This window comes from Carcharhinus amblyrhynchos, chromosome 1, assembly GCF_965287045.1.
Source record: "Carcharhinus amblyrhynchos chromosome 1, sCarAmb.v2.hapA, whole genome shotgun sequence".
NCBI lineage: Eukaryota > Metazoa > Chordata > Chondrichthyes > Carcharhiniformes > Carcharhinidae > Carcharhinus > Carcharhinus amblyrhynchos.
The window spans coordinates 32,417,064-32,443,733 of NC_137324.1; the positions used below are offsets into that span (position 1 = coordinate 32,417,064).

The 26,670-nt window shown below is 42.1% G+C and overlaps 1 protein-coding gene across 1 annotated transcript in view; it reads right to left on the reverse strand.

The window, feature by feature from the left end:
• Window positions 1-26,670, reverse strand: part of myo5b (myosin VB) — a 276,339-nt gene that overhangs the window by 11,831 nt on the left and 237,838 nt on the right. Inside the window, exons 28-36 of the mRNA XM_080207332.1 lie at window positions 25,659-25,898; window positions 22,957-23,054; window positions 15,752-15,950; window positions 13,124-13,217; window positions 10,956-11,093; window positions 9,106-9,257; window positions 8,156-8,245; window positions 3,111-3,261; window positions 183-468 (exon numbers count right to left, since the gene is read on the reverse strand). Of these exons, the coding sequence (XP_080063458.1) occupies window positions 183-468; window positions 3,111-3,261; window positions 8,156-8,245; window positions 9,106-9,257; window positions 10,956-11,093; window positions 13,124-13,217; window positions 15,752-15,950; window positions 22,957-23,054; window positions 25,659-25,898 (1,448 nt within the window). The remainder of the gene's footprint in view (window positions 1-182; window positions 469-3,110; window positions 3,262-8,155; window positions 8,246-9,105; window positions 9,258-10,955; window positions 11,094-13,123; window positions 13,218-15,751; window positions 15,951-22,956; window positions 23,055-25,658; window positions 25,899-26,670) is intronic.

Consider the following 26,670-nt stretch of genomic DNA (forward strand, 5'->3'; position numbering starts at 1 on the left):
ATTGAATGGTAAAGCAGGCTTGAGGGGCCGAGTGGCCTATTTCTGCTTCTAATTTGTATGTTTGCATCACATTTGACTCATTGAATCTTGAAATTTGGGCATTGTGGGTGCTGTCTGTGAATTCCACAAGATATAAGAACACCTTAGGAGTGTGAGAGAAAGTCATTCTCCAGCATTCATACCTGAGCTGCATCCCAGTACTCCATGAACACACATCCTTCCTCAGTAGCAGATTGTTCAGTGTGACAGCATTGATGATGTAGAAAAGCTGCCGAAAGACCTGCTGGATAATCTCAGGATCCAGTCCGTGCTCACACATGGTGTTGTACAGCTGGTTAAGCTGACGTAGCATGGCCTCTAGCGTGTAGCTGCTGTCTCCATCCACCCGGCTGGAAGAACGTTTCCTGTAGCCCATGGGTTTCACACTGGACAGACCCTGAATGCTCTCATTTTCTAACATTGCAGAAACTTAAATAAAAAACAGCCAGCATTAATACAAACTAAAACAGCTGCTCAAGACATCCATCAAACAAGATACAAATAGCACTGGACAAAATATCCTAAATCAATTCGCAGAGAAATACAAATGAGTCATCTTGTATTTAATTTAAAGGTGTCAAGAAGCAAAGGTAGTTTTAAATAATCTATGTTTGTATTATAGTCAAACTTTTCATGTTTAGTAAATACTTTTTTCTGTTGCTAACAGCTAATTGACAGCCCTGTGACTTTTCATCCACATTTTCTAAAGTACAAGTTACAACTTTTGAGCCTTGGTCTGATTCTGTGACTTCCCGTCCAGTAGTAACATCAGCTGGGATTGTAACAAAAGATCTTTTCAGTTCTGCCGGCAGTCTCATGTCTTCTAAAAAGATGGCTTGCAGTGTAGTGATCAGCCACTTCTGGAGCCCTACTCTGGCATATTTGCTACAGCAATCTGTAAAAGTGCATGTCTCACTGGTCTTTTCTCTGGACCCCCTGTTCAACCAATCGAGCTTTTATTTGTACCCTCCTCTTCCAATAACCTTCCAAACAGACAGCCTTGCAGAGATCACAGCCATCAACTGTCTTCCAGTTGTTAGTTTCAATGTTTGTCATCTTCATGTCTCACATGTACATATCCTTTTAGCAAAGGTATATACACCCAAGAGATTCTGAACCAGTGATCAATTCTTTGAATGAGTGACTACTGGTGGAATGAACACATTCCAGGACCTCAGAGGTGATGACCTTTTCCTGCCAAGAATTGCCCAGATACATCTGAGAAAGTGAAGACAGGAACTGTTGAGTCTTTTTTTCTGCGTAACGTATGTTGTCTAAGTCTCACCACTTTAGAGGAACGCACCAAGGACACAGGCTCTGCAGATTTTCAGCTTGTTTTTCAGTCAGGTTGTTGCTGTTTCATGCATTCTAATGCGCTTTAGACACAACAGATGTAATTTTTTAGTGAATGAGTAAGTATGTTCATTTAAGCTTCAAAAAACAGATTGCTGGTGATTATGGAGTATAGATATGTGAAACTATCAACAACTTCCAATGTCATGTTGTCAGAGCTTTTACACCAAGAAATTTGTCCTCCTGATGCTGATGGTCAAATTAAACTGTTTCAGGTTTGGGATAGTCTGTCCATTTTTTGGCCACAGGTGTTCTTCAGTGTGGAATATTAGTGCACCATTGTCAGCGTAGAACAACTTTCTGATAAGGACTTGGCATACCTTTGTTTTAGATCTCAGGCCAACCAGGTGAACAGCTTTTTGTCAATTCTGTTACATAAGTGGACACACACTGTAGATGGCTTGAAGGCACATGACAGCAGTAACATGCCAAGGAGTGCCGGTGCCAGAACACAACTTTGTTTGAACCCACTGAGGATCCCAAAGGTTTCTGATGTTGCCCTATCATAGCTGATAGCATCCCTTTGTGTTGTTCACTAGCCTTCTTAGTTATTCACTAGCCATGGCAGGCTGCTGCTCCTCAAACGGAATGACCTCCGGCTGGCCCTTCAGCTTCAAGATCCTGCTATCATTCTTAATTGTACCAAGAACCTGTCACCACGTAAGTTCGAGTGATTTGATTTATTGTCACGTGTTAACGTACAGTGAAAAGTATTGTTTCTTTCGTGCTATACGGACAAAAGATACCATTCATAGAGAAGGAAATGAGAGAATGTAGAATGTAGTGTTACAGTCATAGCTAGGGTGTAGAGAAAGATCAACTTAATGCAAGGAAAGTTCATTCAAAAGTCTGATAACAGCAGGGAAGAAACTGTTCTCGAGTCAGTTTGTACGTAACGTCAGACTTTTGTATCTTTTTCCCAAAGGAAGAAGATGGAAGACAGAATGATCAGGAGGTGTGGGATCCTTAATTATGTTGGCTGCTTTGCTAAGACAGCAGGAAGTGTAGACAAAGTTGATGGATGGGAGGCTGGTTTGTGAAATGGATTGGGCTACATTCACGACCTTTTGTAGTTCCTTGCAGTCTTGGGCAGAGCAGACGCTCTGCCCAAGCTATGATACAACCAGAAAGAATGCTTTCTATGCTGCATCTGTAAAAGTTGGTGAGAGTCGTAGCTGACATGCCAGATTTCCTTAGCCTACTGAGAAAGTAGACGGGTTGGTGGGCTTTCTTAACTATAGTGGTTGCCCTCAAAAATCCAGTGAGTGACCATTTCCGCTAGGTAGGTTCGGAATCCAGAGACAGTACAGACTCCAGTTTCCTGCTCCTAATTGCAAAAATCCAGCCCCAAGTCAACATGGAATTAGCTGATCTCATGTGGGTTGTAAGTCGGAATGCTACGAATAGCTTCAGCATGAATATGCCACGCAGGGAAGTGGAGTTGGGGTGAGCAGAGAAATCACCTAGAATACACTTGATTTCTATTTAATACCCTTTGGCGGAAAGTGTGGATAAAGGGCGAGATTTATATCAAGCTCAATCTTGACACTGTGTGCAATGCTTAACATTCCAAATAACCCATCAACATTCACTGCATAAAACTCAGTACGAGGGCCGGCCATTACAGTAGCAAAGAAGCTGTACTTTCCTCTCAAAGGCACTGGTCATTTAAAGGAGAATTTCTTTTTAAGAAAAGTGTTTATCAATAAGAGCCTTACCTATCATGGACTGAAGGAGGCCTTCTGCAACCTTAATCATCTGCTGATAGATCTGAATAGAAAGGTCACTTAGAACCTGACGATACTCCGTGAGGTCAAAGTTCTTGAGGCTGTGTTCATTCTGCCGTGTGTTATTTTGTTTCATAAAATCCTGAGGGAATTGAGAAGGGACATAAGGAAATAAGATTTTATCTTTGCATTTGGTTTATTTTCACAAGTGACCAAACCAGTAATGAACAAATCAGCAAACATCCAATAAAAAGGAGATATCCACATCTTTACATATTTCTTAAGTGCACTAGGAAGAAAGAAATAACATGCGTATCACATCTTCAGCATATCTTAAAATGGAGAACTGGCTTTCCCCATTTCATTGGTTCCTGCAAGGACGCTGTTGTTCGGTGTTTTTAATTTGCTAACTAAATGTCAAAATGCAAATGGAAAACATTACACATCGGTGTCACAGAAAAACACTACTTTAAGTATGGGTTAATTAAAGCGAGTTTAACCAGCTTGATTTGAGCACTTGGGCACAGTGATGAAGATGACTAATGAGGCTTGTGTGATTGATGCACATAGGAACTTTCAAGGATCAAAGGGACAAAATTGGCTAAGGCACAGTATGCACAGAGTGGTGAACTTTCTTCTGCACAGACTGGAGTGGAGCAGACAGCACAGTTCCTGAGGGGTCACTATTAGGACCACTGCACTAATGATCCAAACTTGGTAGAATTACAGGGTAGAATTTAAAGCTTGTGCAGATGATACAAAGTTCAGAAAGATGTCAAAGAAGACGGGAATAGTAACAGACTTCAGAGGGAGATAGACAGACAGATGAAGTGGTAAAACAAATTGCAGATGACATCTAACTGTACAATAATTCAGTTTTGATAGGAGGAATGAGGGGGACTAACATAAGTTAATCAGTACAACTTTAAAGGGTGTTCAGGAACAGAGAGAGCAGGGAATAGAAATGCATAAATCATTGAAAGCAGCAGAAAAGAAATCAAGCAAACTATTAAAAAGGCTTCAATTATGGAGGCCTTAAGAGTAAAAATGCAAAGAGGTCATGTTAAGCTTTTATGAAACACCAGTTGGACCTTAGATGGAGTATTACATTCAATTTGGACCACATTTTAGGAAAATTCCAAGGTCTTAGTGATGGGGCAGAAGAAATTTACAATGATGATGTCAAGGATGGGGGGCTGCAGGTATACATAATAAGCTTAAGAAGCTTTTTAACACAAAAGATTGTTACACGGATGAGAGCTTATGGAATTGGGAACTGAATTGATTTGTTTGAATTAAGGATTGGTGAACAGACAGGAAACAGGGAGAAATAGATCAGTTGCTTCTAGGTTGTCAGGTATGGTCCACATGGTTCAGTGAACTTAGGCCTAGATAAGAACATAATAAGAACATAAGAAATAGGAGCAGGAGTAGGCCATCCAGCCCTTTGAGCCTGCCCCGCCATTCAATAAGATCATGGCTGATCTGTCGTGTCTCAGTTCCACATTCCCGCCCTCTCCCCATAACCCTTAATCACCTCGCTTATCAAAAACCCATCAACCCGCGTCTTAAAAATATTTAGCGAGGTAGCCTCCACCGCCTCAATGGGCAGAGAATTCCAGAGATTCACCACCCTTTGAGTGAAGAAGTTCCTCCTCAACTCCGTTCTAAACCGCCCCCCCTTTATCTTGAGGCTGTGCCCCCTAGTCCTACTGTCCTTTCTGAGCGGGAAGAGTCTCTCCACCTCTATCCTATCCATCCCATTCATCATCTTATACGTCTCAATGAGATCTCCCCTCATTCTGCTAAACTCTAACGAGTACAAGCCTAGTTTATTCAGCCTCTCCTCATAGCTCAACCCCCTCAACTCCGGTATCAGCCTAGTAAACCTCCTCTGCACTTCCTCCAAGGACAAAATATCCTTGCGTAAGTACGGCGACCAAAACTGCACACACTACTCCAGCTGCGGCCTCACCAATGCCCTATACAGCTGCAGCAAGACCTCTCTACTTTCATATTCAATCCCCCTCGCTATGAAGGCCAGCATCCCATTCGCCTTCCTGACCACCTGCTGCACCTGCAGGCTGGGTTTTTGCGACTCATGCACAAGGACCCCGAGGTCCCTCTGCACTGTCGCCTGCTGCAGTTTTTCGCCCCGTAAGTAATAGTCCTTCCTACCATTATTCCTACCAAAGTGCACCACCTCGCACTTGCCAACATTAAATTCCATTTGCCATTTCCTGGCCCATTTGCCCAGCCTATCTAGATCCTTCTGCAGACTCTCCACACCCTCCGCGCAATTTGCCGTTCCACCAATCTTGGTGTCATCAGCAAATTTCAACACCATACACTTAGTTCCCTCCTCCAGACCATCTATATAAATGGTAAATAGCTGAGGCCCCAGCACCGACCCCTGGGGCACTCCACTAGTCACCAACCGCCAATCCGAATAGCACCCATTAACCCCCACTCTCTGCCTCCTATTTGACAACCAATCCTCTATCCACGCTAACACAAATTTCTTCACTCAAATATTTGTGAATCTTTGTAATTCTCTACAGCAGAAAGTTATGGATGCTCAGACACCAATATACTCCTAACTGGTGTTGACAGATTCTTGGATACTGAGAAAACTAAGAGATGTTGCGATAGACCAGGAGAGTACAGTTAAGTTAGAAGGTTACTGAATTGAGAGCAAGCTCAAGGAGCTGAATGCCCTCCCTCTGTTCCAATTTGAAATCTTCTTAGAAACTGGGCTGTTCTCCCTAGAAGTGAGAAGGTTAAGAGCAACTTTGGTGCAGGTTTTAGAAATGATAAATGGTTTTGAAATAATAAAAAAGTCTGTTTCCAGTGAAATTACATCTAAATGTGGTGAAGAGGTCAGGAGCTACAGATTTGAGGAGATATACCAAAAGAACTTGAGGCAACATGGGAAAATGTTCTTAAGCAGCGATTTGTTATGCTCTGGAATGCATTACCTCAAATGGAGGTGGTAGCAAATTTAACAGTAACTTTTAAAACATGATCAGGGAAGGCAATGATATGGTTGCTGGATTAGTAATCCAGCGACAAAAACAGGAGATGCTAAATAATCTCAGCAGGTCTGACAACATCAGTGGAGAAATAATATAGCCAATGTTTCAAGTCTGAATGATCCTTTGTCAGGGCTCTGAACCCCAAGCAAAGTGAGTGAGGACAGGATTGGAGTTGTCGGCTGAGGATTTCAGGGAAGAATTTGCTTTTCAGGCATCCCATATGGCGACTTTCTCACCAGCAGTGGTGGGATCATAGAATCCCTATGTTTGATCCATCATGTCTGCATCAATTCTCCGACAGACATCTTACCCAGGCCCAACCTCCACCTTATCCTGTAACCCCACTCATTTACCATGGCTAATCCCTCTAACCTACATATTTTGGGACACTAAGGGGCAATTTAGCATGGCCAACGCACCTAACCTACACATCTTTGGACCAACAAACAACAAAGAACAACACAACGCGGGAAACAGGCCCTTTGGCGCTACAAGCCTGCGCCGACCGTGGGAGGAATCCAGAGCACGTGGGGAGGAAACACACGCAGACATGGAGGGAATGTGCAAACTCCACACAGACAGTTGCACAAGACTGGAATTGAACCCAGGTCCCTGGCGCGTTAGGCAGAAGTGCTAACCACTGTGCCGCCCATAAGATGAGGACCTTAAGTGGATCTCTATTGGCATCCATGCAGGAGGGCCATCCACAAGCTTTAATCAGACTTACTCAGGCAGAAGTGGGAAATTGGAGGGATTCCAACACCTCACCTCTCAGCCGATGAAATGCCCCCGCCTTCAAACCCATGTCCGGGGAATGGGGGAGTGCTTTGAATTCTGTTGGTGAATTTTCCCATGCTATAACTGTAACTTAAAGAAGTATAATAGGAATAGCAAGTGTAAAAAATGACTGGTGGCATACTAGCACAGGATTGACTAATTAAAAAGCAAGATACTGCAGATGCTGGAAAACTGAAATAAAACGGAAAAACTGATGAAAGATCAAAGACCTGAAACATTGGCCAGAACTTTCCAGCTGTTCACACCAGCAGGACCTTTTGGTGCACTCTAGCCATGGGTTTCAACGCATCGAAGAGTGCAGAGACCAGAAGAGCCCACCACCATTCAGTTGTGGGCTACTTCCTGCCACTGTGAAACATGCTGCAGGTTGTGCAATAAATCCCACCATTAACTCTGTTTTTCTCTCTCTCTCTCTCTGCACATGCTTCCTGGCCTGCTGAGTATTTCCAGCTTTCTGGTTTTCGGAATTGCATTCATATTTTGGAAGTTTCTATTCTCAATTTGTTTTGGAGATTGGCTTTGTAAATGACAAAACTACATTATGATAAAAAAATCAGTGGAATTATGCTGCAAAAATTCCAGATATTTCATATTTATAAGCACCTAAATTGCATCTAAAAAACTGATTGGATAGCTCTATCACAATGGGCTGAATGGACTCTATCATTTCTATTCGACGAATAAACAAGGTTTTTTAGCAAATCACCAGTAATGTGGAAGAGGCACATTTCCCTCTGTCTTGCATCTTTCCAGAAGCTGTGGCAATTTTCATCAGATAAGCTCACTAAGCTTTCCAAGCAGGGCTTATAATTCCATACTGTGGTTTCATCAATCTGCGTCTATGAAATTATATGTTCCAACTCCTTGTGCCCCCAAAATACAAAATTGCCTTTAATGATGCTCCCTAATTGGTAATCTCACTCAGAGGTTGATGATATGGCAAGTGAAAAATCCCCAATTATGTTGTGCCATGGGCAGTGTTATTCTGAGACTGGGCCGAGACACATCATTTGGGGTGATTAGAGGGAATCTTTGCCCCAGTTGTCTGTGCTATTCCTGATCTGGGAGTGCTTGGTGGGCAGAAAAGGTCTCACTTTCTTCAACAATGACTTTCTGCTTTGCTGAAAAATATTCCATTTCACTTTCAGAAAGAATTTGCAAAACATGGTCCATTGCTGAGTAGAAATGACAAACAAGGCTTACTTCATCTCCACTGTATTGCTTTAAACAATGTAGCAAGCGGCAACTGTTGGACAACCAGAATGACGTTATGTCAAAGTCAGCATTATGTTTCTGAAAAACAAGTAACAAAATTACTATTAACAAAAGAACAGCTGAAATATAGAAATAACTTCCAGTATAGTAAATACTTTAATAAAATCCTTGGGGTTTCCTCTGGGCAACTGCAAAACTAAGTTAGACCAGGAAGGTTTGAACAGATTATACTTTCCAGCGTGCACTGTATTAGCTGGAGGTACTCTTGACCTCATTGTAATTACCAGGAAGGAAAACAATAATAAACAATGCACCCTGCTCCTGATATCTATCCAATGATTCCTGCTGGAGATAATCTCTATGTAAATGGAAACAACTTCAACTGTAATGTCCCTCAGCTATTATGATCCTGCTGACAATTGTTGTGTCTTTATGTATGAAAGGAAAGGAAAGCTATGTGGGTGAATGGCCAGTCTTCACGAGACTGTAATTGGACATGTGTCAGTGCCTTCAGAAAAGTAAAAGTTTATTTATTAGTGTCACAGGCAAGGCTTATTAATACTGCAATGAAGTTACTGTGAAATTCCCCTCATCGCCATACTCCAGTGTCTGTTTGGGTCAATGCACATAACCAACACATCTTTCAGGTTATGGGAGGAAATCGGAGCACTTGGAGGAAACCCATGCAGACACAGGGAGAACTTGCAGACTCCATACAGACAGTGACCCAAGCCAGGAGTCAAATCGGGCCCATGGCACTGAGGCAGCAGTGCTAACGACGGGTTAAACTTAATGACGGGTTAAACTTAACTATTACTTAATGAAAATGTGTGACAGTGTACTAAGTCCTAAGAAATGGCTAAATCAACAGTATCTGACTTAATAGAAACACAGTCTGGAAACATTCACTGGCTGTACTGAAGAACTGAATCCCTTACCTTTAATACTTTCTTGATGCCGTTGATGGTACTAGTTAGGAGCGAGTGGACCTTCTGGTCATCATTAACGTAATCTGCATGTCTAAGGCACATAAAGAGGATGTATGCAGGCAGGCCTGGCACTGTGGCAGAGACTGCTTGAGGCTTCAGGTCTAGAAATGGATGGGAAGGTAAAAGCACAGTACAATTCAATCACCAATGGGGAGATGATGGTTTGTGGTTATCCAGAGAACCCCCTCCCAAGGCAAATGTTCTGGGGGAAAGCAAAATACTGTGGATGCTGAATCTGAAACAAAAACAGAAAATGCTGGAAAATCTCAGCAGGTCTGACAGCATCTGTGGGGAGAGAATAGAGCCAACGTTTCAAGTCAGGATAACCCTTTGTCAGAGCTAAGCTTTTTTTTTCTTTTTTGGTCTTGGCTCTGATGAAGGGTCATCCAGGCTCAAAATATTAACTCTATTTTCTCTCCACAGACGCTGTCAGATCTGCTGAGATTTTCCAGCATTTTCTGTTTTTGTAATGTTCTGGAGGCATAGGTTCAAATCCCACCACAGCAGCTGGCAGAATTTAAATTCAATTAACAAATCTGGAATCTTAGGGGAGGCAATGGCCTAGTAGTATTACTGCTAGACTATTCATTGAGAAACTTAACTAATGTTCTGGGAACCCAGATTTGAGTCGTAGCAAATGGTGGAATTTGAATTCAATAAAAAAAAATCTAGAATTAGGAATCTATTGATGACCATGAAACCATTGTTGGGAAAAGCCATCTGATTCACTAATGCTTTTTAGGTAAGGAAATCTGGCATCCTTACCCAGTCTGGACTACATGTGACTCCAGAGCCACAGCATCTCAACTGCCCTCCAAAAGCAACGAGGAATGGGCAATAAATGCTGGCCAAGCCAGCAATGCCCATATCCCACAAATGAATATAAATAAAAAAGAATGGAATGTTGGCCATCAATAATAGTGACCATGACAACTGTCATCAATTGTTATGAAAAACCGATCTGGTTCACTAACGTTCTTTCAGGGAAGGACATCCTTAGTCTGCTCTGTCCTATGTCTACAGATCCTCAGCAATGAGATTGACTCTTAACTGCCTTCTGAAATGGCCTAATAAGCCATTCTTGATGAGTCAGTTAACACAGGGGTTTACACTGAAAATCACCAATTAAATAAAAGAGAAAAGCAAACATTTAACACAATGATACCTTGATTCCAATGAGTCAATTACAGGCAGAGATTATATAAACTGGGGCTGTATTTATTGGAATAAAAAACAAAAAATGTTGAAAATACTCAGCAGGCCAGCGGGCATCCAAGGAGTAAAACGATTAAATGTTTCAGGACGGTAACCTTTCATCTTCCTCCTCCTCCTTCAGGTACCAATACATTAAGAAGGCATTGGTGACCATGGACTTCCACTGCACTGATTTATGATTATGTTTGCTAAAGATTTGCCAGTGCTTTCTGTAGTTTGGCTGATCAGGGAACTCTCCTGCTATCACTGCCTGCCATCAGGCACATTGGAAGGATTTTCAGTCTGATGATCAACCCATTTGGCCATGTTATAGGCACACCTTCCATGGTCATCAGATTCTGAAGTGGAACTTGAATTGGAGATTTTGACCCAGAAGGAGAGACACTAGCCATTGTGTCAGAAGAACTCAAAAACCCTTATGGGGAAAAAATTCACCTACCACCTCCATATAATATGAACTCTGGGAAGTGGGCATCACTGGAAACATGAACATATAGTGTTGAACCTTAATTGCCCTTAAGAAAGTAGTGCTGAGCTATCTTCTTGAACAGCTGCAGTCAGTCTAAAATACCAGTGATGAGTACCTGTGATGAGGTTGCGAATGAGCAGGGATTCATCCTCCTTGTGATATTCCAACATTCCTTGGAATTCCTTCTCTTTCCGCTGCACAGTGACCTGCCTGGTTAGTTCGGGCCTTGGTTCCTTCTGCACTGAGTTTCTTGCTGATAAAAACCACATTGAAGTTAATAGAAGGAACTCAACAGCAGTTAAAATTAATTAGCAAATAAGCATTAAATGTGCAAACATGATAAAAAGTGATGCAATTAGCTTTGTGTCACTTTTTTTCTGCTGCAAGGGTGAGAACATATGTAAAATTGTAATATGCAGTAACTCAAAAAGCAGGGAAACTACCCAGTACTGAGTTAAAGGATAAAAATAAATTTCTCTTACTTGTGACATCAGTCCTATTTATCACCAATGATAAGTGTGATCATCTTTCCAACTTTAGATTTATCTCCTAGTTAATATTTCATCTCACATTTTTCCCATCTTCCTCCTTATTTTTCAGTCCTGCCAAGAATCGCTAGCAGCTCCTTTCCTTGGCAGTTCTTCCTGGGCCAGTCTGGATGGGGAGGTCAACACTGCGCTTGCCTAATTTTCCTGTTTTTTGGCAGGACTAACTTAATGAATTGCCTGAGTTTTCCCTGTATGGTGAGGAACTCGAAGGATGTTGTTTCCACTGTTGCTTCAACTAAGGGAAGATAATTTGGAAAAAATCAGGAATGAAATCTGGAATCTTCATGTTTTAGGACTCAATATCTGAGGCCTGTCTTTCCCACAGAGTTCAGGAGAGCCTGTAGATCTCCCCAACTAAAGGGGCAATTTAAGTTGTGCCCACCTGATTATCATAATTGCCTTATGGCTGAAAATGAATTTGGAATAGAATGTACAAGACTCGACATTTTTCCCAAACTAAAATATAACTTCATTTTTCTCAATTAAAGCTTTGTGCACGTCAGAACATAATGGCCCGGCATGTCCATTTGTACAACTCCATATTGTTAAGGTACCAGATCAGAAACCCCAAAGTTATAAAGTTCGACAAGACTCCAACAGATTTTCTATTTTGGCATTAGTGTGAGATAAGGTGTTTCCCTCCAGGTGTGATGTTTTATCAAAACAAACTTTATTTAACAATACAGTATAATTGTAACCTATGAATTAGCTTAATTATTATCAATTAGAGTACTTAAACATGACAAGATACAATTCTTTCTTAACTGCTAACCTATCTCTTAGTTCCAATTCAAGCAATCTTCTTCTTATAGACTTAAACTCCTCTTCAAAATCAGTTAGCAACATGCAGGCTTACATGTTTGCACTTGGGCTGCCAGTCATTAAGCCTTCAGAACACCTCTGAAGTCAGAGAGAGAGACCTATTTCTCCTTGCAGGTCCCAAACAGTAGACTCCAGAGAGAGAGAGAGAGAGAGAGCGAGAGAGACCGCTAGCTTTTTTTGGAACCCAGCAGGAATTGCTCGCTTCTCCCTGTCAGCTTAGTTCCTCCCCTTAAAGTACATGGCTGTCTCTGTCAATCAAAACCCTACTCTGAAACCCAAATAAACAAAAATGCATTAACTCAGGTTAAAACGGGCATATCCCTCACTAAAAATCAATCACTAGCCTGTATTCTCAGCAAGTGAGTTGCCTGATGCACAGCCAAATCGGCAGCATGTAAAACAGAGCTGAATTTTAAACATACCCCTTACAAGAAAAACAATATACATTTTTTTAAAGGCACAATATCATCACAATACACTATTTTATATAGACGTTCTTTGCTTCTAATAGTTTCTAATAATGATTGAGAAGCAGTAACACAATGCTCTATTTGGAGTCTACAGTGGAACCTAAAGATTTTCTCAAATGGCTCAGCTGATAACTATGAACTGAACTACATGGGACAGCGTGGTCCTTGCTCCCTGACCCCCACCATGGCTAATAAGTCTGTGAAGAAAGTCTGTGAAGAATGCTTTAATTCCAGCAGTGGCAGGATGAGGCTCTTAGATGGGTAATAATTGCCCACCAAAGAGCCTTGATTACCCCACTAAGGGGCAAGCCATCCAACACTACCCTGCCACTGGTAACATTGTGGCAGGAATTGGCAGGGGAGCTTTCAATCCTGCCCAGCATAACAGAATGGAACCCCACAGAAATCATCCAGATCTGACAATGTTTAAAACTCAGTTATACCTTCAAGCTCTTGAACTTTCTTCATGTGGATCTTGAGTTGCTTCTTCAGTTTCTTCTCATTCTTCTCCTGTTTCTCTACCAGCTCTTTAAGGTCCTAAAACACAAAATTATGGATAAATATGATCTGCTTCAGCATGTGTTATGGGTAATTATAAATGGAGTTAACCAAAATAGAGCACAAAATGATGGTTCCATAGATCATGGGAATGTTACTCAGGAACATAACTGGTAAAGAATCTATAATTTGCTGATCGGCCATGATGAAAATGGATGGCGGAGCAGGCTCAAAGGGCCGAATGGCCTACTCCTGCTTCTAGTTTCTATGTTTATAATAGCAGGTTAGAGAGAAACACTAATGTTTCTGCTGGAGTTACCTCGTCTTGCTGGGCATCAAGCAGATTACCCGGTATGGGCCAGGGTGGTGGGGAGGGGGAAGAAAATCCCAAAAGAGGTTCTCCCTGGCACAAATCCTGTTTGGTCCCACTCGCAATATTCTCCAACCATAACAAGATTCGTGCTTCAGCACACGGGGCCAGAACATCAGAAGTTTTAAAGTTTATTTATTAGTGTCACAAGTAAGGCTTACATTATTTTGCAATGAAGTTACTGGTCTGGAACAAGCTGCCAGAGGTTGTACAATTTTGTCTTTTAAAAAGTGTTTAGACAGTTACATGGGTAAGATGGCCATAGAGGGATATGGGCCAAATGCGAGCAATTGGGACTAGCTTACGGGTCTAAAAATAAAAGGATGGCATGGACAAGTTGGGTGAAGGTCTGGTTTCCATGCTGTAGACCTCTATGACGCTACAGTGAAATTCCCCTATTCACCAGGCTTTGATGCCTGTTCGGGTACAATGAGGGAGAATTTAGCATGGCCAATGCACCTAATCAACATGTCTTTTAGACTGTGGGAGGAAATCAAAATTGTACCCGCCACACAAACAATGACCCAAGCTGGGAATTGAACCTGGATCCTTCAAGCTGTGAGGCAGCGGTGCTCACCACTATGCCACCGTGCCAAGATGGCAATGCCTAGGGGCACCTCCCCTCACTCCCATCCTCCTGGGGGCCTTTAGGCCCCCCTTTACTCCAGCGGGGTCCAGCCTCCTGCAAGTGGGAAGCTACTGTGAGCTCTGTTGGAGTGAAACATCCATGGTGGGGGGTGGAGATGCTAGCGGGCTTAGAGCCTTCAGTCCCAGAGCTGATGGCACCAGAAATCCAGCGGCCGGTGAAGCACGGAGGCCATGGTGCCCAGCGGGACAGCATCTGCTCGAGTCAGCCGGCCCTATGCACGGCTTTAGTTCCCAACATTTCAAGTCATAGACTGTACGTCAGGACTGAGAGGATGGAGAATGGAAAAACTGTAACAAAAAGTAGAACTTTAAGATCAAAAGATAGATGGCCTGGTGTGACAGTCGGGGGGTGGGGGAATATTTTGCATTTAGGCAATATGTGTATGGGATATTTTTTAAAAAAGAGGAGGTGGTTTAATTTGAAGGAGAATCACAATCTAAAACTGCCGAACTCAACATTCAGCCCCAAGGGCTACAATGTGCCCAACCAGAAGATGAGTTGCTGCTCCTCCAGCTTGTGCCAGGCTTCACTAGACCACTGCAGCAGGCTGAGAATGAACGTGTGGACCTGAGAGTAAGCTGCTGAGTTAAAAAAGCATGCAACAGGAGGTTGTGGTCATGCTTGCGGACTGAGTGAAGGTGTTATACAGAGCAGTCACCCAGTCTGAGTTTAGGCTCCGCTATGTAGACGGGACAGTGAGTGCAGCAAATACAATGCACCAAACTGAAGGAAAGGAATAAAATGCTGCTTAACCTGTAAGGAGTATTTGGGGCCCTGAATGATGAGGGTGATGGGAGGTAAAAGGGGTGGTATTGCAACTTTGTGATTGCAAGGGAGGGTGCCAATGGAAGGGGATGATGGAGGAGTGGACCAGAGTGTCATAGGGAGAGCGGTCCCTGTGGTTGCGGGGGGTGGGGGCGGTGTGTATGAGGGAAAACTGTGTTCTGTGGGAACATTGTGCTGGAGCTGGTGAAAATGGCAGAGGATGGTCCTTTGAATGCAGAGGCTAGTGGGGTGAGAAGGACAAAGAGGATTCTATCAAGGAGGTTTTTCCAGCTCAACATGAGAGCATGTGCTACCGATGCAGTCGTCGATGTAACGGAAAAAGAATTGTGGGAGTGGGTCTGGGTTGGACTGGAACAAGGAGTGTACCACATAACTCACAAAAAGACAGGTTTAATTGGAGCCCATGCGGGTACCCATAGCCACACCTTTTATTCAGAAAGATATTCACTGGGACTTTGGCCCAAGCTACAAAACTGCTGAGTAACATTTGCTTAAACTAACACAAAGCTAAATGTACACTACTCCAGATAGTAGTAAAAGGTAAAGTCCCCATAGGCACTGACTGGTGGTGATTTAACCTGAGGATCACCACACCACAAGGGGCAAGGTTGAGAAGGTGGGGCCTTCATGAATAACATCAGCCGATACAGGAATCAAATTTGCGCTGTTGGCATTGCTAACCAGTCTTCTGGACAACAGAGCCAAACGTTTTTAAATGTTAAATTTAGGTTTGAATGCCACTGGAAGCATCAGTGCTGACCCTCTTACCAGATTCTCATTGGTGAGGCGTGTGATCTCTTGTTGTACATTATATTCAATGCGTGCTTCTGGAGACATCTGTAATGTCTGTGTGAGGACCTGCTGCTGTTTTTCCATTTCCTCCTTCAGAACCTCGATTTGAGTCCGCATTCCTTCCACCTCTTCCTCATGTTGCCTGATTTGAGCTTGCAACTGTGCCTCCAGAAGCCTGTGACACAATAGCATCAAATTAGAATATCGATTAAGGGGTTTCTTTCTTAAAGCGAAAAAAGAAACAGTTTCTGATTCATTTTTGAGAGTTTTGGTTACTTCACCCAGGGAACACTAGTTCTTACTTCACTCCTAGAAATACACTAATAATTTACTGTATTATAACTAATCCAGAGATCCAGGGTAAGGGCGGGGACCTGGGCACGAATCCCACTATGGCAGATGGGAAAATTTGAATTCAGTAAAAATCTGGAATTAGAAGTCTAAAGATGTCCATGAAACAATTGTCGGTAGTGACCGTGATTCTCCAGAATTGGGATTAAGTGCCCACACTGACATAAAAACAGGAGTGTTTCCCACTGGCGCTGGGAGCATCTGTCAGGTGGGTTTCACCCACCTGAAAGATGCTAATTTATGCATACTGAGCAACCCACTGGCCAGCCTTGCCACTCTGAGATCATTTTTAAAATGTCGTCTGAAATGCCACTCCGTGAATGAATAAAAAATAATCATAGCTTGGTTACAGTGGAAGAAAAGTTGAACCATCTGCTGTGATTGATTAGTTTTTGTTTATTCTTTCATGGGATGAGACTAGTATTTGTTGCCCATCCCTAACTGTCTTTGAAGTGAGAGGTTTGCTAGGCCATTTCAGAGGGCAGTTAAGAGTCAGCCATATTGCTGAAAATCTGGAGTCACATGTAGGCCAGACAAGGCAAGGATGTTAGATTTCCTTCCCCAAAGCACGTTAGTGAACCAGACGAGTTTTTAGGACAATCAGTGGATAAATTCATGGTCACCATTACTAATTCTATATTTCAGATGTTATTACTGGAATTTAAATTCCACTAGCTGCCATGGTGGGATTTGAACTCCTATCCCAGAGCATTATTGGTCTAGGCCTCCAGATTACTAGCTCAGAGCCATTACTACTACACCACCATCTCCCTACCTATTCAAAGAGCAGACAAGCTGAGCAGATAAAACATTTTTCAACAGAGCAGTTGATGAACGATTTGTGTGTTTCTGCACCTTAAAACAGTCATCAGAAGTGGAAACCATTAACAATGTTCTTCCTCTTAAGTATAGGCACTATAGAACTCCTACTGATATCTTGGTTGAAATCAGCCAAGTATTGACAGCAATCTTATTAACCTAGTTCGACAACCGGTGATGCACAAGGTTTTTTAAAAAATAGACATCCTTAGAACGGAGAAGGTTGAGAGGAGATTTGACAGCAGTGATCAAAAACATGAGGGGCCTGGACAAAGTGAATAGGGCAAATTTGTTTCCATTGGCAGAGCAGTAGACAACCAGAGAACATGACAATTAACAAATGAACCAAAGGAACATGTGGAAAATCTTTTCCTTTTGCTCACAGCAAGTACATCTGGAATGCACTGCCAGTTTGGCGGAGATAGATTCAATTGTGGGGTTTTCAAAAGGGAAACAGAAAAGTACTTCAAGGAAACTAATTTGTAGGGCTATGCAGAAAAGGTGGGGCATTAGGATTAGCTGGGTTGCTGTTGTAGAGAACGTGTGTGCTCTTGATACACCAAAAAGCTCCTCCTGTTCCCTAAATCTAGAATCCTAGGCATTCAAATTTTACAAACATTTCCATAGTTCGTGCTTTCCGCCATTATTTTTTACTAAAAAGCCATTAAGCCCTTTAGTTAAAGTTCTACAGATGTTGTTCACATTATAGTACTTTGCCCAAGTGGCCAGTCTTCACACATGACCATAGACAATTTACATCAACAGGTTATCCTACTGTGACAGGCACTGCAACTAAAACTAATCCAGCTCTTCTCAATATTACCACATTGCAACCTATCCTCCAAGGTTTATGGGACAGCCAAGTACACCTGTTATTCACTTCAGGTCAGTTTTTTCAGTTCCACACTAGCAAATGCCTATAAGATTAGGAACACCCTGAAATGCTGCACAGTAAATAACTGCGTGAACATCATCTCTTTTGTTTAGTTAGTGGCCAGGCTGAATAACAAAAGTGAGGTGCAATGTTTTCTAGACAACCCAAATGTTTTCAAAAATATAATAATAACCATTTCTTCCCATAGTACTAGGCTGATATCAAGCTCTTCCTAACACCCTTCCATCTTGCAGATAGTTAAAACAAAGAGCAAACAAAGATTTGACCTGGCAACTTCCTTTAGGCCTTGATAAGCCAGGCCTAGCTCGCCATCTTCATTGAGGTATCGCCAGTCCTCAGCCTGGCTGGAAATGAAGGACAGAAGAAAGGAAGCAGGAACAAAAGAGGAAAGAAGCAAAAGAGTCATTCAGAAAGAACAAGTTCAGTAATAACATAGAAAGTAAGAATTAAATAGAAAACAAGAATAAGTAATGACAATCTCGATTTTTTCCTTTCTCTCTAAAGGATGAAGTACATTGATTTGATTTGTTTTCAAGATGATCTAGGGTCAGGCCTTCAGCTATGAAGATGTCTTCCCCCCATTTCCTTTCTGCTAAACAGCACTTGCCAACAAAATTCCCTCAAATTTCTCCACAGAGTGTACAGGTGGTTTAATTGTGCATGGCCTGCAGTACAGTTTGCTGCCTGTGGCACTAATTAAAGGAAACTTGTTTGCCAGTATTTGTAAGATTATACATACTAAACTCTGTATTCTGCATCTGTAAGACAGAACACCACGGATGCAATTTTACCATCGCGTTGCGCCTATTTTCGGGCGTGATGCAGTCGTAAAGTGGTGCATAAAGCAATTAGGGCAATTGGTGCCGGTTTTCATGACTGGCACCATTTTATAAGTGCCGGATTTCTGGCACCGTCAGCCTCTCACTGAAAGTAGGCGAAAGGCAGGTTAATGTAATGAAAATGATTTAAAGAGACATTTACATGTTTTTAGGCGAGCTCGGCGCTCAGTCGTCTGGGCTTGCCCTGCTTTATGACCTCGCCGGGAAAGTTTCTTGCCAGCAAGGAACAGGCATGCTCCTCATGAACGTGGAGCAGTCGACTTGGCCTTGCCAGAGGAACCCAGAGGCAGTCCCAGTCTGGCACTTGGGCAATGTTGACTATCTACCTTATCTATGTCCCTCATTATTTTATAGACCTCTCTAAGACACCCGTAAGCCTCCTACGCTCCAGAGAAAAAAGTCCCAGTCTATCCAGCCTCTCCTTATAACTCAAACTGTTAAATCTTAGTAGCATTCCAGCAATTCTTTTTCGCACTCTTTCTAGTTTAATAATATCCTTTCTATAATAGCATGACCATTGTATCCAAGTGTGGCCTTACCAATGTCTTGTGCAACTTCAACAAGACTTCTGTATTCATTGTTCAGACCAATGGAACCAACCATGCCGAACGCCTTCTTCTCCACTCTGTACACCTGTGACTCCACTTGCAAGGAGTTGTGAACCTTTACCCCTAGATCTCTTTGTTCTATAACTCTTCCCAACGCCTTACCAGTAAGTCCTGACTTGGTTCAATCTACTGAAATGCATCACCTAGCATTTGTCTAAATTAAATTCCATCTGGCCCAATTGATCAAGATCCTGCTGCAATCCAAGATAACCTTCTTTACTGTCCACTATGCCACCAGCCTTGGTGTCATCTGCAAAATGACTAATCATACCCCCTAAATCTTCATCCAAATCATTCAACTAAATGACAAATAACAGCGGACCAGCACTGATCCCTGAAGCACAAGGCTGGTCACAGGCCTCCAGTTTGAAAAACAACCTTTTACAAAACCTGGCTTCTGTCATCAAACCAATTTTGTATTCAATTGGCTTGACCCTGGATCCCATGAGATTTAACCTGATGCAACAACCTACTGTGAGGTACCTTGTCAAAGGCCTTGCTGAAGTCCATGTAGACATCATTGATTGTACTGACCTTCATCTACCTTCCTGGTTACCCCTTCAAAAAACTCAATCAAATTTGTGAGACATGATTTTCCACTCATAAAGCCATGCTGACTGTCCCTAATCAGTCCTTGCTTCTCTAAACGCCTATTGATCCAGTCTCTCAGAATACCTTCTAACAACTTAGCCACTAGAGAGGTTAGATTCAGTGGCCTGTAGTTCCCAGGCTTTTCCCTGCAGCCCTTCTTAAACAAAGGCACAATAATTTCCACCCTCCAATCTTCGAGTATCGTACCTATGGTTGTCGATGATTCAAATATCTCTACCAGGGTTCCCGCAATTTCCTCTCTAGCCTCCCACAATGTCTTGGGATATACTTCATCAGGTCCTGGGGATTTATCTACCTTGATGTGCTTTAAGACTTCCAGCACCTCCTTCTCTGTTATACGTGCACTCCTCAAGACATCACTATTTATTTCCCCAAGTTCCCTAACATCCATGCCTTTCTCAACAGTGAATACTGATGAGAAATATTCATATAGGATCTCCCTCATCTTTCCTGGCTATGCACTTATATGGCTTTGTTGATCCTTAAGAGGCCCTATTCTCTCCCTACTTACTCTTTTGCCCTTTATGTATTTGTAGAAGCTCTTTGGATTCTCCTTTGCCTTATCTGCCAAAGCAATCTTGTGTCCCCTTTCTGCCCTCCTGATTTCTTTCTTAACTCTACTCCGCCAACCTCTACACACTTCAAGAAATTCATTTGATCCCAGCTGCCTATGCATGTCATACACCACCTCCTTTCTCTTGACTAGGGCCTCAATATGCTTGAGCCCCTTGGGACCCAAGGTCATCAGAAGACAGTGCACCTGGGCACTGACAAGGCACATGGCTTGAAGGTGGGCTGAGGAGGAAGCGGTTCTGGGGGGTGGGGGGGTGGGTGCGGTTTGACTGAATGGGGATTCTGAGTGGGGAGGGGGATTTAAAAGGAGGGCCTTGGGTCACATTGCCCTCATGCCTGTGTGGTGTGGAGGGCGGATGGAGGGGGTATAACTCGTTATTTGTGGGCGGAGCTTGGTGGTGCTCCCCTGATCAGTGAGGGCACAATTTCATTTTTTGAGAGGGAAGAGGGCCTGTGTCTGCGTGTGGAGATCAGGGCACCCTTTACAAATGGGGTCCTGCCTCGGAACATCAGGACTAGCTGGCAGTTTGCTCGCAATGGACTTATTAGCATCTTTCAGATGGGCGAATCCCACCTGAGAGATGCTGCTAATGTCAGTGGGAAACACTCCCGTTTCCTCACTAGTGTGGGCACCTAGCCCCAATTCAGGAAAACTGCAGCCTATGTCTTTGATTTTGCTTTGATTCCTGCAACACCAACAGTAACATTAGTAACTGAGAAACAACCTTAACAGCATCCCAGGGAACATTTTTCTCAAGATTATATACATAAATTCTAACTACAAACCCAAGCAGTTTAAGTTTACATTAGTATACTTGGCAAGTCTCACTTAAACCCACAGCACACAAAGGGATGTAAAAGCATGGTGAAGATTCGGTTAGCATGTCTTACAGCCATAGGCAACTCGTACTGGCAAAGGCACAAGAGTGCTTACATGTATAATTAATAAGATGAGAAATAATAAATGCCAGGAATAGAATGTTGTCATTTATTGTGAGGGAAATTGAATACAGAAGTAGGCAGGTTATGCTTCAGTTATACCGAGCATTAGTCAGAACACATCTGGAATACAGTATTGGTCATCTTTTTAAGGAAGGATGTAAATGCATTGAAAGCAATTCAGAAGTGTTTTATCAGACAAAAATCTGGAATGGACTGGCTGTCTTATGAGGAAAGATTGGACAGGCTAGGCTTCTTTCTGCTGAAGTTTAGAAGAGCAAGAAGCAACATAATTGAAACATACAAGATCCTGAGGGGTCTTGACAGTGGAGAGAGGATAGTTCCTCTTGTGGGAGAATCTAGAACTAGAAGTCGCTGTTTAAAAATAAAATGCTGTCCATTTAAAAAGGGAGATGAGGCAATTCTTTTCCCCCCCCGAGAGTCATGAGCCTTTGGAACTCTCTTCCTGAAAAGACAGTGGAAGCAGAGTCTTTGGATATTTTTAATGTCGAGATAGATAGATTCTTGGTAAGCAAGAGGGTGACAGGGATGGCAAGATGCAGATTTAAGGATATTACCAGATCAGCTATGATCTTATTAAATGTCTAAGCAGGCTCAAGAGGCTGAATGGCTTTCTTGTACGTTTGTAAATGGAACATTTCTCCACTTTACATCAAGTGATAACAGTGAGAAATATCACTTCAATTGAAGCAGGGGTTTGAGCAAGGCAAGGTTTACTCCACAATCAATCAATACATCAGTCAAGCCCTGAAAGGTGAGACCTCTATTGAGTGCATAATCCCATACTAAAACTTTCCGCAATACCAAATGAATAACACACAACATAAATTTGAGGTGAGTTTAACAAGATCAGGAAATCAGCAATGTTGACCAATAGCTGATTAGCTATTAGAATGGCAGCAATACTGGATTTTCCAGCACCCTCCCTTAAAAAGAAATCAGCAACTTTCTAATCCCCGTTTGGAAATCTCTTCTTCCTTTCTCAATGGTTCAGTAATAAATAAAGTGTGGCACAAAAACGTCATTCTCTTTGTGTTGTGATCTAATCTCCACTGCGGCAGTGATAAGGATAATTGGAGTTCTGCAGTTGGCCATGGCATTGTTGAGAGTGAATACGGGGGAAAAACAGAATCAGTCTGGATTTTTGGTGCAGATTCATTGATTTGGATTAGAGCAAGCTTGTGTTTCAAGTACTGTACATATTAATGAGAAGACTTGCACCATGGTTTAGAAATTCCTGAACTTCAATTCACTTAAGAATTCTCACAGCAGTAAAAAGAACTAACATCATCCCATCAGCTAGATCTCTATTCACACTGAGGTACAAAACGGGTAGTACTGTACTGTAGTACACCAGTGTATTGTACTGGTCAGGTTCCCGTGGGACATCAGGCCCCAGGCAAATTGCTTCAGCTTGTTCCTGTCATGATAAAATAGATAACTTGTGGAGAGGAGATTTAAATGAGAAATCAACAGAGTGGAGACAGGGAGAAAGGTGTATGGATCAAACAAACACCAACCTACCTGTTGGTCTCACATATACCATTGTAAGCCTCAATAACATCTTCTCTGTCAGTGTTTTCATTACTATTTATCCACTTGTATTCTTCAGTCACATTGTTCTGCAATGGGAGAAATTAATTACTTATTTGGTGTGACCAAACTCACTGAAATTTTCCAACCAAGCAGAAATGTGGGCTGTTTGGCACACAAAAAACACAAAAAAAAACTATAGACTCAAGAATGCTATAATTAACAGACACTATGGGCAGGATTTTCTTGTGAGCTCTAAGATCCCGCTGACAGGCTCAAACGGGGGTCAGTGGCCTCCACTCTGTGGAAATAGACACCGCCTGTGATTTTCTCCTTAAAGCCAGAGAAGGAGCTCATCACCCAATCTCAAAGCTGAAGTGCCAACTGCTGGCCACGGAGCTTGAAAGTAGTAGCCAGACCTGGAGAGAGGGTGGGCTAATGGTAATATCACTCGACATGGCTGGTGAAATTTAAATTCAATTAAAACCCATAAAGGAAATTATATTAAAAGGTATTAAATTAAAGATGCTTTATCCAAATGCACAGAACACCCAGAATAAGATGGCAGAAATAGAGATAAATGGTTTAGATCTGATCATTAGATCTAATGCACTACAGAGACCAATACTGGGACAGCCTTCTGTCTTGTCGACAACGATTCGCACCGTAGTACCCAGGGTTAAACATCACCCAGGTGTGACTCAGGAGCCTGGTGAGAGCATGGCAGAGTCTACCACATTTGTTGCAGTGAAAGACAGTGGGCTGAGAAGGTGCACAATTCACTTTTTTATTATGAAGGAAGTTTTAAACATGTACTTAGGAAAGCATGGCATGAGCAGACAAAATTAATGTGGTTTTCTGAAAGGAAAATAATGTTTTAACAAATTTATTAGAGATTTTTGAGGATGTAACTAGTCAGGTAGATAAACAGGAATCCAGTAAATGCAGTATACCTAGATTTCTAAAAGACGCTTGACAAAGTGCCACACAGAAGATTAACAGGCGAGACAAGGGCCGGTGGAGTTGGGGACAATACATTAGCATGGATAGAGGATTGGTTAATGGACAATAAGCAAAGAGTAAGCATCAATGAAACATTTTCAAGTTGGCAGGCTGTGACTAGACCATAAGACCTTTAGACATAGGAGCTGAAATGGGCCATTCAGTCCATTGAGTCTGCTCCTAGTGCAAGTGCTGCAAGGATCAGTACCACAGCCTCAGCCATTTGCAATATATATATACTTGGATGAAAAGACAAAGTAACATATCTAAGTTTGTTGACCACACAAAACCAGATGGAAATTGTGAGGATGGTAGATGGAATATAATGTTGGAAAGTGTGAAGTTATTCACTTTGGTTGTAAGAATAGAAAATTCTTAAAAGTAAAAGCAGAAAATTAAGAAGTAGAACTTTTCAACAAGTATGATACATGCAAATATTGCTGTTCAAAGAGATTTGGGTGCATCCATATAAGAAACACGAAGTTAGCTTGCGAATACAACATGTTAGGAAGGAAAGTAGCTCATTGGCCTTCATTGCAAAGAGGTTAGTACAATTCCCACTTTATAATTCAGTCCACTATGTGCTATTTGAACTCTTCACAAGGTTGCTCCCTGGGGCTAGAGGGCTGTCCAAGGATGAGAGACTAATTAAATTGGGTCTGTATTCTCTGGAGTTTACATACAATATAAACATACAATATTCTAAATAAAAGCAAATTACTGCAGATGCTGGAATCTGAAACCTAAAGAGAAAACACTGGAAAATCTCAGCAGGTATGGCAGCTTCTGTAAGGAGAGAAAAGAGCTGACATTCCAAGTCCAGATGGCCCTTTGTCAAAACTGGTCTTTGGTAAAGGGTTGTCTGGACTTGAAACGTCAGCTCTTTTCTCACCTTACAGAAGCTGCCATACCTGCTGAGATTTTCTAGCGTTTTCTCTTTTGGATACAATATTCTGAAGTGGCTCCACAGCCACAGAGAGTAGACACAGGTTGTTCCTGCTGACTGGGAAGTCTAAACCACAGGCACAATCTTGGAGGATGATCATTTAGGACTGAGATGAAGAGATATATTTTACTCCATGGGTTGTGACTCTTTGAAATTCTCTGTCCCATATGTTTGTAGATTATCCATTGTTGCCTACATTTAACAATGGGATAGGTAGGCTTTTGATTTCTCAGGCAGTAGGAAAAGAGTGTGGGAGAGTAGAGTTGAAATCCAAGTTCAGGGATGATCTTACTGACTGGTGGAGTGGGTTCAATGGGCTACTTCTGTTTCTATCTCTTGTGTTTGTGGAAGATGCCAGGGCAGGAAAGTGAGAGAGAAGGTATCCATAATGGAAAGACCCTCCAATTTTTCCAAATGTAAATAAAAAATATATAGTTTCAGCAGCTGGGCTGTCATTGTGGAGAGGGAGAATCCCTCCATAGGGCAGTATGTGCCTGAAATTGGCCTCTAATGATGTCCAAATTGCCATCTCCCTGAAAGGCAAAATACTCTCAATGTTGTAGTCTGAAGCAAAAACAGAAAATGCTGGAAAATCTCAGCAACTCTGTGGACAGCATCTGTGGACAGAGAATAGAGCCAACATTTCAAGTCTGGATGACCCTTTGTCAAGGCTGGAATTCAGACAAAAATGGGGAAGACAGGCGAAGGAAGAAAAGACAAGTTGTTTCAACACAAGGTACATTACCATTCTGCCTGTCACCACTTTCTGTCCAGCTGCATCCACAATTTGAGTTCTCAGCCTGAGAACCTCTTCCTTGCGCACCTCTAGCTCTTCATTGGCCACCCTCAGCTGATCTAGCAATACACTGTACGCATTTTCCACGTCGTTAGTTGGATTCTCCTCGATTGCCTTGTCTGCTATTGTTTTTCTCAGTTCATTGAGTTCATTTTTCAGTTTCTTGTTTTCAGATTCCAACTCTTGTCGCTGGATGAAGAATTGGAAGGTGTCATTATGCAATAAATGAATTCAATTTGTGTGCAATAATTTACATATTCTGATAGAGAAACTGAAAGTTTCAAAACTAAGGATAATAAATATTTTAATTAAATATGAGAATCATAGAATCTATGGCATGGAGGCAGGCCCTTCGGCCCAAACTGGTCATGCCAACCAAAAAGACTATCTAAGCTAACCCCATTTATCTGCATGTGGTTCATATCCCTCTAAACCTTTCCTATCCATGTATCTGTTCAAATGCCTTTTAAATGTTGTCAGTGTCCCTGCCCCAACCACTTCCTCTGGCAGCTCATTCCACATACTGCCCTCTGTGTAAAAAAGTTGCTCCCCAGGTTCCTATTAATTCTTTCCCCTCTTAAACCTTTATCAAAAACAGAAACTTTCAGTAGTTTCAGGATGACACGGACAAAGATATTACAAACTAGTTAAACTCAGGGTAATGTCCTAGATTCAAGCTTCTTCAACTGCTTTATCTTCCTTCATCTTTACCTTCTTTCCATCGTAAGGTCAGAAGTAGGGATGTTTGCTCATGATTGCCAAATTTTCAGCATCACTTATGACTCTTCAAATACTGAATTGGTCTGTGTCCAAATGCAATAAGACCTGGACAATATCCAGCTTGGGCTCACAAGTAGAAGTAGCAAGTGCCAGGCAATGACTATCTACAACAAGAGAGGATCTAACCATTGTCCCTTGAATGACATTACCATTGCTGAATCCACCACTATCAACATCCTGA